The sequence below is a fragment of the Protopterus annectens genome, chromosome 11.part0, assembly GCF_019279795.1.
Source record: "Protopterus annectens isolate FY-2018-M chromosome 11.part0, PAN1.0, whole genome shotgun sequence".
NCBI classification, from domain to species: Eukaryota; Metazoa; Chordata; order Ceratodontiformes; family Protopteridae; genus Protopterus; species Protopterus annectens.
In genome coordinates, this window is record NC_056745.1 from 1,551,405,532 (window position 1) to 1,551,418,031 (window position 12,500).

At 39.4% G+C, this 12,500-nt stretch overlaps 1 protein-coding gene across 1 annotated transcript in view; it reads left to right on the forward strand.

The window, feature by feature from the left end:
- The first annotated feature begins 1,453 nt into the window (after positions 1–1,453).
- ASB13 (ankyrin repeat and SOCS box containing 13) overlaps positions 1,454–12,500 on the forward strand; it is a 519,678-nt gene continuing 508,631 nt past the window's right edge. Inside the window, exon 1 of the mRNA XM_044088825.1 lies at positions 1,454–1,616. Within this exon, the coding sequence (XP_043944760.1) occupies positions 1,574–1,616 (43 nt within the window). The 5' untranslated portion in view covers positions 1,454–1,573. The remainder of the gene's footprint in view (positions 1,617–12,500) is intronic.

Here is a 12,500-nt window from a genome sequence, read left to right on the forward strand (position 1 = left end):
GGTCTTTTTCTCATCAAATTGTGGTTTTCGGCAAATCACTTGAGTACTGAAGTCAGAAAATAACAGCAGATATTTGAGTTTCAGACTTCATATCCTTCAGGAAGCTTATGCTAATGCAAAACATGTTAGTCTATCAACTTTCTAAGTTTGTAAGCTCAATATTTATAAGTGTCCATTTTGGGGCCTTCATCCCCTATTATTTTTGGCTTTTTCAAAATTTCTGTTTTAAGAGGTTGCCACCTTTTCAAATACGCAAAGTAGGACTTTTTTTTATAGAAATGTGAGATTTTGTAGGACAAAATATACCCACGGCCAGTGCAAAGCACAAAGATTCACTCTCTTGCTAAAATAAGAGCTTATTTTTATAGCATGTCTGTTGCTAATGTTATGTCATATAATATTTTATGTTCCAGATACAAAATAACTGTTTTATGCAATTATTAAAGAAAACTTAAGAAATATAGGTTCATAGGTTCATAGGTTCATACTAGGCTATCTGCCCAAGGGCATTTATAAGCCTAGCCCATAGTTATGTGGCTTTCGCCACCCCTTTAGTTTGAATAAAAACTATGCCTATCATTTTGCTGTGCCTCTGTCAAGATTTATATTTAATAAATATATTTATATTTTATATTTATATTTAATAGATATATTTTGTCTTAAAAATCTCAGGACATTTGCCAATTTTTTTTAGTTTTTTAGCAGGGCACAACTGCCCAAAGAGGGACTGGTGGTAACCCTAAGTTGAGAGGTAAGCCTGGGAACCTCTTGCTGTGAAGGGACAAGGCTGTGCTACGTCCCGCCATAATAGATGCACGCCTTTACTAAAAAAAAAAAAAAAAAACATACGTAGACATATATTTATACGTATGGGTGTGTCTGTCTGTGTGCAGACACACTTTCACTAGGGTTGCCACCTTTTCAAATGCCCAAAGTGGGGCATTTGTGGTACAAACATCAGATTTTGCAGGCCGAAACATACCCATGGCCAGTACAAAGGACAGAACTTCACTTTTTTGCCTAAATAAAAGCTTATTCTTGCAGCATTTTAATGGTTATTCTGTTTCTTATAACACTTAGGTGTTTCAGATACAGAATAACTGTTTTATGCAACTATTACATAAAATATAGGAAATAATTTTGTCTTAAAAATCTCAGGACATTTGTCATTTTTACAACTTTTTTGCAGGACACAACTCCCCAAAGAGGGACTGTCCCTTGCAAAGTGGCACAGGTGGCAACCCTAACTTTCACCAACACAATTAACTAAGCCTAGGATTTTCTTTTTGACGCCGGTGGACTGACATCGTATGCGCCTACATATACTAGGATGAGTACATAAATTCTACGTGTGTGTGTGTGTGTGTGTGTGTGTGTGTAAGTGTGTGTAAAATGTTGCATGTAAGGAGTGTATATGTTAGTACAAGGAACTACATTTCCCAGGAAACGGTCTGTTTGACCTTTCATCCACAATTTTGCTACTTTTCCTAGAAAGTAGGTCCCACTGCAATATCAAAGCAGAAAGTGACTAAGTGTTGATAACTGACTTTTTGCTTGAGATATTCTTCTCACAATGGAACTAACCCCAGCACGGCTTAGTTACATCGGTGATATCGGTAAGTATCATGTGAATGGGTTATCTTCCATCAAATGGCTTAGTTTACTCGTTATTTTAATTATTACCTATTTTGACGGATAACCACTGTGACGTTTTGCCTGCGGTATGTTTGTTGTATAAGTGATTTTTATCCAGGGTTATTGTAGCTTTTCCCCCTGTTGTTCTGCGTTCCTCTTTTATTGTAGGCAAAGCTCAAGAAAACCATTTAAAATAATAAACGGATGGTTGCGAGCATTTCATAGCTAGTTGTAAGGACCTGTACCATTAATAGGTCTTGCGATTTGCAGTAGTGACCTTTCTTGGCACAAACCGTATAATTTGTGGTGAGGGACTTAATACAGTTTATATAGTGTTAGACGAATTGTTGTTTATGGCGTATGCGGTCCATTAAAGCCTCTTCCCTGACGTAGCAACATGTTTGTACATTAAAAGTGTTGTATACATTCCATCATTACTTCAAGAAGTACATTGTGAATGTTTGTTTGGCGTGAGTCATCTCTTGAATTCTTTGAAAGCATTGGCTTGTGAAAGTAGATTTGGTTTCCTGGTGTATTTCATTTCTGCACACTGTCCTGAATGCTGGACCTTGTTACATAACAACACATGCCTAAGTCTGTCAGAGTAAAGAGTAGGAGCCATGAAAGGAGGGACACTTTTTATGCATGTTATGCTGTGCTTGGTGAGAAAAGATTCATGCACACCTGCTGGCATAGCCAGCCTTAGGCATAGGCCAACTAGGCGGCTGCCTAGGGCGCCACTGTAGCAGGTGCACTTTTCCAGTATTTACTTGGTGTAGGTAGACCAGGACGGGGGGGGGGGGGGGGGGGGTTGGGGGCACCAGATGGTGTGGTAAGGGGTGCTGGTGAGCCCTTTTGCCTAGGGCACCATTTGACCTAAGGGAACTCCTCCTGCCTGCTGGCATTTAATATAGCATAGAAATTTAGATCCTAGAATTATATTGTGGAACTCTTACTTTTTAGTGCAGAGTTGAGTCCTGAAATTTCAGATTTTTGCAGCAAGCTTCTCATCTTTAGTATCTTCATGCAATAACTGCACTTTGTTTTATGGTATATACCATCTGTTTTGGGTTTGTGCCACAAACGTAGTAGTGCCTTTCAAAATGTGAAACAAATGGGCAAAGTTGGACATGTGTTAATTGATGATGATGTAACAACATGTTTAAAACATGTTCCTCTGTTATCTACCTTGGATTTTTTATAAAAAGTATTAATGCTGAATGTATGACAGAACTGCAAATGGTCATTGTTTTTTATAAGTTTGCTACCTCAGTAAATACATTTACATCAGTAGTTTATGTCACTGTAGAACAAATTGTCATTACAGAACAAGGTGAGCATTTAACTCTCAAAGTGAGGTACGTTTCAGAGGTATGATTTAGTTACAGTTACAGCGCACACCTGAAGTTCTTGTACTTGAACCACTTAATTGGTTATGAAATTTACGTAACTGTGGGCAGAGGAATAGGTGCCTGACCCAGAGACTCCCCATACTCTGGAATAGACTGCTCATACATATCAAGCAGAGCACCTCCTTTGCCCTCTTCAAAAGGAACCTTGACAATTCGATGGGAGATAGGACATTCACCCCGGGGATCATGTCATTCACCCCGGGGATCATGTCAGTCACCCTGCTAGACAGGGGTCCAGGGAAGTAAATTTTGTTGGAAGAAATATCCAGGGAATTGTTATGGCTAGGCTTGTATAGACCCTAGGGCCGATAGCCTAGTACCAATCTATGAAGCTATTATAAAGTGTTTATCTATAATGGCTAAAATAATGGCAAAAGTGATGCCAAAATTGATGGATATGGATCAGTTTGGCTTTGTGGAGGGGAGGCAAACATTTAACAATTTAACATTTAACAATCTTAACAGAACTTTGATAATCCAGAGGGAAGCAGAATACCATTGTTGGTGGTGGGTTGGTGGCTCTTGATGCACAGAAAGTAATTGACAGAGTAAGCTGGGACTTTATGAGCAGGGCAGTGGAAGCATTTGTATTCCCTGATAAAATTATGTGTAGCACAAGCAGGAAATTATAATTCAAAGTGGAAAGGGATGATTATGAATCAGGTGAGGGGGTCAAGAAACAAGGAGAGAGTGGGATTTTGAATGCAGACCTTTAAGGAGATAACAGTCATACACAATATTATATTCATAAAGTAGCAGAAAGTATTCTAAGAACTAAGCCAACATGGGAATGGAGAAAGGATATTATGCCAGTAGGGATGACTGCATTTAGGGAAACAAACAATAGGCAAGAGGGGAATTTATAGCAGAACACTGGCAAAGGAGCCAAGGTAATGGGAGCAAATAACTAGAGAGGGAAAGGTAATAGAATGGGAAGACACCAAGAATGTATTTGAACTGCAGGTTAAAGATTGCCTTCCGTATCAAGGACTGATGTCCGAGTATAGGCAAAGAGAAAGTCATAGTGGGGTCCAAAATGAAAGACCAGCAGTAGTAGTGTTTTAAGTAGAATCTAGAACAGAAGCTGACATTAAAAAGGAATAATTACTAGAGCATGTATAATAACTATAAGAATCAATCAGAGGAGGTTAGAAAGGATTGGGAAGAGCGATTGGATAAGTAATCCATGGGGGATATATATGTATGTCTCCCAAATATGCAACAGAATCTAGAAAATGTAGGATTTTTGCTTGTAAATGTTTACATAGATATTTTTATAGCCCAAGTAGACTCTAGAGAATTTTTCCTCAGGTAGGCAGCAAATGTTGGAGGTGTGATGGGAAAGAAAGTGGTAATTGGGAACATATTTTCTGGGAGTGTAATGAGTTTGCAGACTCTAAAGATTGCCTGCAGACTGCTCTGTCAGAGATGCTGGTTGAACAAATTGGTGTAACTAGGGTGATGATTTTTCTGAGATAGAATACAAAATTAGAATTGCCTAGACATAGTAAGGCCTTGCTGAGTCTAGTTATGGTGGCTGCCAAAAAAGCAGTTACTAGAAAATTGAAATCTCTCTAAACCAACTGTACTAGATAGACGAGGTGAATATAGTAACAGAGGTAAGACAACTGGAATTGGGATCTTTAGAAAAGGGTGGGAGCAAATTACATAGGAAAAATGGGAATTGTGGGAACAATATATAAAGGGGAGAGTTGAGGTTTGACAGAAGGCAAGATTTGAATGAGCTATGTAATATTTGACTGACAGTGACTGGGTAGATTGTAAGTGGTGCATAATGTTTGCAGCTAGGATTGTGACAATAAGGTTTGTTTTCATTTATGTAAATGTTTGATTTTTCAGTAAAGAAAGCAGTAATAGTTCACTGGGAAAATGTTCTGGGTGGAGAAGTGGTTAGACTGAGTACTGGATAATGTTTGTCAAGTTTAACATTTACAAAACTGATTATGGACAGTATACGTACATATTTGAATAAAGATACATAAATATGCTTATCTGCTGTATATGTACCTGTCAGTTATATGAAATGTTCTGCTGCCTTCAGTTTTGGATAATATTATTTTTATATACAATCCATGTATTTATGCATATTACCAACTGAGAATGTTGAAGTGTCGTGCTTAATTCTAGGACTGTATTGCACATGTATTATATACTGTAATAACCTAGGTAGTGTAATGTAACAACGAGGAATGGTAGTCTTCACTATTCTGACATCTGCTGCTGTGTATGTTTGTTCCACAGTAGCTATTAACACTCTTGGCATGTTTAGTGCTGCTGTTTAACAACATCAGATGATGGTCTCTAATGTACTGAAATTCCAGTGATATATTTAGGCTAAGGTACTGTTTTTTTTTTACTACAGCATTTTCTTTCATGTAGAAAATAGACTGTAAAAAATCATAATTACTCTACAATATATATTTATTTCAATTATGTTTAATAAAAAGGGATGCGGCCCACTGGTTATTTTGACCTTAAATTGGCCAAGCACTATTGAGGGGATTGTTACAGAAATAATAGCTTAGAGGGGGGGATAATTTTGGTGAGAATTGCTCCCACATTGCCAGTGTGATCTGGAAGGAACAAAAGCTGAGGTCTGGAGGGAGTAAATTTTAAATTGTAACTCTCCTCTCTGTAATGTTTTGTTTCTTTTTATTTTTTTCTTTTGTTTTGTCTTCTAGTTGTGCAGTGCAGACTGAGCAGAGCAGTTGTATCACATGATTGGGAGAGAGTAGTGCAAACTGGTGAGCTTGCACCTAAAAGGTGAGAGAGAACTCTTAGGTGAATGTTTACAAGTCAGGATTTTTTTTTAATTAGAACTGATATAAAGCCTCTCTGTTTAGACTTGTCTCAAATTGTAGTATAGAACAAACCAATAGGAGTTTGCAAGGCAATAGCATTTCTTTTTGCAGTGTTTGGTTATTGGTTCTTTTTGGCTGCTTCATTTAATTAACATTTTTTACATTGTATTTTGCAGATAAAAATACCCCGCAGCGATGGAAATTTATGGAGTGATTTACTCTTGGCTGGCCATTTTCAAGCCTGAGGGTGAAGTTGAAGGGATCAAATGCTCTGTCAATGTAGAAATTAAATTTAATTATGACTTCTAAATATTATTTCCGTTCTACAGTTAATACTTGTTTTGATTTGGGCCCATTCCATAGTACAGAAGGCTAAAGCTGTGACTGGGACGTAGATCACCCAGGATCTGTTAGTGACATGGGCAGTGGAGAACCCCGGGGAGGGTGAGAGTGAGTAGCCATTGCTGGCTTATCCGTTGTGATAGGTAGTTGTCAGCCCAGTTCTCTGTGAAACTGACACCAAGTGGTTGTAACAGAACAGTGCAAACGGTCATGGATGAGGCCTCAGCAAGCAAAACATTTGCATATTGTAAGCAAGATAGGTACATGCATGGAAGGATTTATGAGTCGCTGCATAACCTTTTGGGAAATCTGATCACACATCCTCCTGAGCGGTGGGGTTAGCAGAAATTATGGCGGGTTTAAACAAGAAAAGTTGTTTAAGAACTGAAAGTGATACACCCTTTAAGGATAGTTAAATTCTGTCTCGGGTTGTCCCCCCGGGGGGCTGGGCTGAATTCTGTGATGGTGGGGGTTCCAAATACATTGGCCCATGGTCGCAGCATGAGCTGGAGGGGGTGGGGTTTGATCTTATATTTTGTTTTTAGTTTGTGCAATCACTGAGCCTCCCATTTGCAAGCTTTAGTAAATGCTTGAACTGAAAATTAAGAGTTTGGTAAGTAGTCTTTTTAAAATATTTTAAATAGTAAGTTCCAGATTTTAAATATTTGTGTCTACCTAATCACATTGTTGTATTAAAAGTAGCAATAGTAGTGCATGAGGAAGCAGCAGTGTCTCAGCAATGCATTTGCAGTATTTTTTATTTTTTCAGTGGTGTTAAATGGGTGGCAGTTGAGCTTTTCACATATGTTTTATTAGGGAGAAAAAAAGACTTTGGTTAAGGAAGCCTCTAAAATGAAGGTTATATTTGTTGCCTTGTGTAGTACTAATGGGAGTTTGAAGCAGCTAATGTCCATGCTGGAGCATCCAGTTTGTGATTCTGTAAGCCGATTCTTTTAGTTTACATTCCTGCACTGTATAATTTAACAGTACAGCATTTTTATGGATTGCACACTGGTTTTGTCTTTGATGAAATTTGCAAACACAGGCATAAGTACTCCTGGGATCATGCCCACTCAAGCAGGGTTTCTCTCTGTTGTACGGTAGTAAAGTCAGGCCTGAGCGCTCCCGGGATCATGCCCACTCAAGCAGAGGTTGTCGCTGTTGTACGGTAGTAAAGTCAGGCCTGAGCACTCCCGGGATCATGCCCACTCAAGCAAGGGTTCTCGCTGTTGTACGGTAGTAAAGTCAGGCCTGAGCACTCCCGGGATCATGCCCACTCAAGCAGGGGTTCTCGCTGTTGTACGGTAGTAAATTGTTGAAATAGTTTTATTGTATATGGGTGCTGCTGTGCGTGTGTGTTTGTGGGCAGACACCTGACTAGGCACACCTTTCCTGCGACACTTCACTCATATGTGCTTATGAGCTGCATTTTCCTTCTATTCCTTCTTTTTTTACAGTCATAAGCACATGCAGTTTTTTCTCCATTGTAATGCTCAAACACAGATTTTTTGATGTACTTTCATCTTCTGAACTGTTCTTCTATTCCTTATGGTTTATTACCATTGTTGCATCATTTGTATACATTTGCATTGGTGCAGCGGTAGCATTGTTGCCTCACAGCAAGAGGTTCTCCTGTTCGATTCTCGGCTGGAGCGCCTTCGGTGTGGAGTCTGCATGTCCTCCCCGTGGTCGAGTGGCGTTCGAAAGACATGCGTAGGGCACACCTTCGTTGAAGGTTGGGTGTCGAGCTGACACCTCTGCACCATAAAATCTACTGCCAATCAGCGGACCAGAGTTCCGCTGTGGCGACCCCTAACCAGGAAAAGCCGAAAGAAGAACGAACAAGAACATTAATGGGTGTCTCATCTCTCCTACTAACAGTCTGTGCATATTATTTTTCCTTTTACTTTTTTCACTAACTTAACCTTATGTAATACAAATATCCAAGTACAGAGTGGACAGCCAATCTGTCACTATTTTTCTTTCTTTCATGTATCCAATGAAAATTGGCTTACAATGTAAAATGTATAAATAGAATGAATATTATAAACTTCTTTATGGTGTAATTTCCCATGAAATTGACTGTATAAAATATTTTATTACAGCTAGTTAAAATATACATATATTTCTGTCCTCATTGTGTGTGTTTAATATAGAGCTTTTTATTATCCATAAGTGTTCTATCTTTATTCTCACCTACTTCTTCTTCCACTTCTTTACTTAAGTCACTTTTCAGTTTTATTATGCGTTATTCTAGTCTTTCATTTATCATGATTTAATAACATTGTGTATCTGCACATGACCAAAAACTTACTTTTGTTTTTCTTTACTTATTCATCATTTTAACTATACTCCTGAATATTCCATGCCCCTTTTATATTCCGTGTCCAAAAATTCTTTGGCAGCTGTAAGACATAATGAAAGTGTACAATCTTCTGAACCTAACAGAAAAAAAATCTTACATCATCTATGTCTGCTGTTCCTTCTGCATTTAGTTGTTTTATTGCTATTTTCAATTCTGCTAAAGTAGTTTTCTTTTCCATATTAGACATTTTGCTTGTTTACCTTTGTATATCCCTGGATTTTTTTTCTTCCTACTTTGCTCTTGCATGCTGTTCTAACAGCTCTGGTTTCGTTTGTTCATATTATACATTTGGACATTTGCTGTTTTATGAGTTCACTCTTATGCAGTATAGCATTTTCATCTCTCTGGTAAAACGTAATACGTACATAATTTTTAACTTCTTAACCACATCTGTTTTTGCTATGTACTCCTTTTATTACATGCAAACATTGCATTCTATTTTTCCAACTTTTAATTCTGTACGGTACCAGTGTACTGTACTTTCATTTCTTGTTTCATGCATTTTCTTACATATGTTTTTGTTTTATTTCTATCCACCTTTCTGTCTTTTCCCCTATAAAACAGCATAGTGTGGCATAGTGTCTTGACTTATTCTTACAGCTGTGGAAAGATAACTCTTGTGTTTTTTTACTGCATCTATTACAACTGTCCAACAGGTTGCTTCTACCTGAACTACTACTGTCTTTCCCTTTTTTACAGTTAAAACTTAAGGATTAGAAAATCTTCTAGTTGCAATGCGTTTGTAACTTCATTTTGCACATAAGAACAAATACAGCTTTAATTTTTTTCTGAACATCCCTCTTTTTTATAGCATGCTTTAGACATTTTGGTCATAAACAGTTTATGCGGTTGTGTTGCAGTTACAAGAAACAGAATATTAGACAGTGTGTAGCATTGGTATGCCATGTCCATATAAGGTGTGAAAGTAGAATGCAGGTACAGTTGTGGTAAGAAACTTCATGATTTAAGAAGCTGGAGAGATGCACTCGCTAGCATTCATGGAAGTGTAATAGAATGCAGATGTTTGGGAGACAAGAATTCAGACGTTATTGCACATGCAGTAGGCACATGCAGTAGGCAGGGTATTCCAAGTATTGATAAGTCATGCTAGCTGATGTGGCTGCTATCTCAGTGCAGGCACCCTGACACAAAATAGTATACTGTGCCTACATCCAGAATCTGTACTGGCAGTGGATTTTGTACACTGGTCTGACTCTGCAAGGATAGTGGAATGATTCAGTATGGACATCCACACACTAGACTAGTGCTGCTGGCTGTGTCATGTAGTTGAATTTGCAGGTGGACAAGGCCAATCCATACTTCTCCAAACCAGGATCATAACTGCTGTGACAGGTATAGCTCTGACATCTGATTTTGCAGCAGTTATTGAGTGCTTGCTGGCACATGTAGACAATGTATAACATTCCCAGTAACACAGGAGGAGATAATCCTGATCATTCAAGACTTTCATGTAGTATGCAGCCCACCAAAGTATCTTTTGTGTACTGAATACCACTCATGTAGGCATAATGAAACGTGTACATGTGAAGCACATGCATAACTTAACAGTTGTGCATACAACAGTGTAAGGTGGTAACCGACCACAACCATGGAAGTATGTGCTTGCTTCTAAGGGTATAGTCATGATGCCAAAGTTAGCATGCCAGTACTATGTATTGTACATTTCAGTTGGGGCACATATCCCAAGGGTGTTTTTTAGGGGATACAAGATACTTTCTGAAGCCATATGTGATACTTGTGTGCTGCCCATAGACATCTGCTCAGGAGGCCTACTGCTGTGCCTACTATTATGGCCATGATATTACTGAATGTGTGTTTGATCACCTGAAGATGTATTTTTTCAGCCAAGACTTTTCTGGAGGCATTCCGTGGCACACATTTGTGAAAGCATGACAGCTATTCATGCTGTATCCTTCATAACATGATGCTGGGGACCCATGAGATATCGCTGGAATTATGCTGCTGCTGACTAGAATAGGGAAGGTGCATCAACATCAGCCTCAGTCCCAGCACAAGGTACATAAATGGTACAACAGAGGTGAGCCTAATATATATGGGATGCCATAGTTGAACAGGTCTTTGGATGAAGGTAAGTCATCATATTTTAACTATGTGTTGGTAACCTAACAGAGGAACTTGAGCATATATAGAGAAAGGAGTGGCTAATAAATGTACAGCTGTTGTGACAGCATTAGTTAAACCTGCAAGAAGTAGACTATTGTACTAACATGTATGTCTACCTGCAGATCAGAATATATGGTATTCTAAACAGTCTTACATAAATACTATGGTATACAACAAGGGTTCAGACATTTTGTATCATTGCCTATGGTACAGCCTGTAACAGGCACCACTGGGACATGCCTGCCAAGATTTTGAGATCCCCCACATGGTGTGGTTCCCTGTAAGGCCAGACCATGACCTCCCTGGGTGGTAGACCACTGTGACTGGCATGTCAGCTCCCTACCCCAGACATGGGCAGAAGTGGCATTTATATCAGCTGGCATGACTAGAATTGTTGGCACTCTTGAAGGATCACATGCTGATGTGTGCTTAGTATGCATAGTAGTCCATATTGTCACCTGTGAAATGGGTGTTCCCCCATTTGAAATGGCTGTCTGTGAACATGGTGAGAGTGTAACAGACTGTGATGGGGGTCACCACCTGCACAACAGAGGAAGGTAGAGATTTTGATTGTCTGCACCTAGATGCACCTGTCTGCCACACCTGTGCTTGCACAAATGCAGAGGGCACATTTGGAACAGTACCATAGTAGTATGTCTTTATCCACATTTCACACCTGCTGTGAACTAAAAGAATCAGAAATTGGAATAGTACCTTGCTCAGCACAGTGGTACTTTAACTGTCTAATGCTGTCATATTACCAGTGCAGACATGCTGTTTATAGTAAATGTACAGTGTGGCAAAAGCTATGAGAGTTGGACATAATTTGTGTTGCAGGTTGTGTAACATACCATCATTATGTCTGTATTGTTGCACTACATTGTGGTGCACCCTTGCTGCACAGTGCATGGCAAAATATATGTGTCAAGGCCAGTGTGTGAGTGTTGTGCATTACATTGCAATAGTCTGTGACATTATGGGGCCCTATATAGTGTGATGATAGGTAATAAGTTAATATCCACTAACCATCAAACAGTCACTTTATACCCCTATGCAACTTTGCCAAATTATGACTACAGTACACCCAAAGACCTTACACTTGTTATCTTTGCAGGTGTGGGTCCCAGACAGTTTACTGTGTATTGTGTTGTAGTCCCAGCTGTGCCACCCATGAGTTCCATGCATATGAAGAGTTTTGTAGTTGTGGGTGTGCAAAGGGCTGCCACATCATTTCTTATAATTTAGTGTGGTTAGAGGACCTCTAGATGAACACACGTGGGAGGATGTTTGGTGTTCATCAGCTAATGAGAGCACTGCAGCAGGACGTCTGGCATCTGTCTGAAATCATAGGGTACTGCAGCACAAGATGCAGCAGGGTTCCATAGCCTACAGCAGGCTGACCCTATCCTGGCCAGTATCATCTTGGATTCCTTGCACATCCATATTCAGCGGCTATCTTCCCTGGCTACTTGAGCTATGCAGCAGTCTCGACATGTTGGAGTCAGCCCCTCTGTGGAATGCTGGGCCTGCATCTGTCCTCATTCCCAGGCATGTGACCTTTTGGGGCCACCTCCTCCAATATTTCAGGAAAGAGCTACCATTGGCATGTGTGGCTGCACAGTCCAGTGCGTCACCCACACTCCCTGGCCAGGGGACATAGGCAGCCATCTGGTATCTGACTTTAGACTGGTGAGTCCTTTTTCATCTGTTTTGTATTGTATGTGCATGCGGTTTAATGTTAATGCTTATCATTTCCACTGTTTTATCTTTTCCTTATGT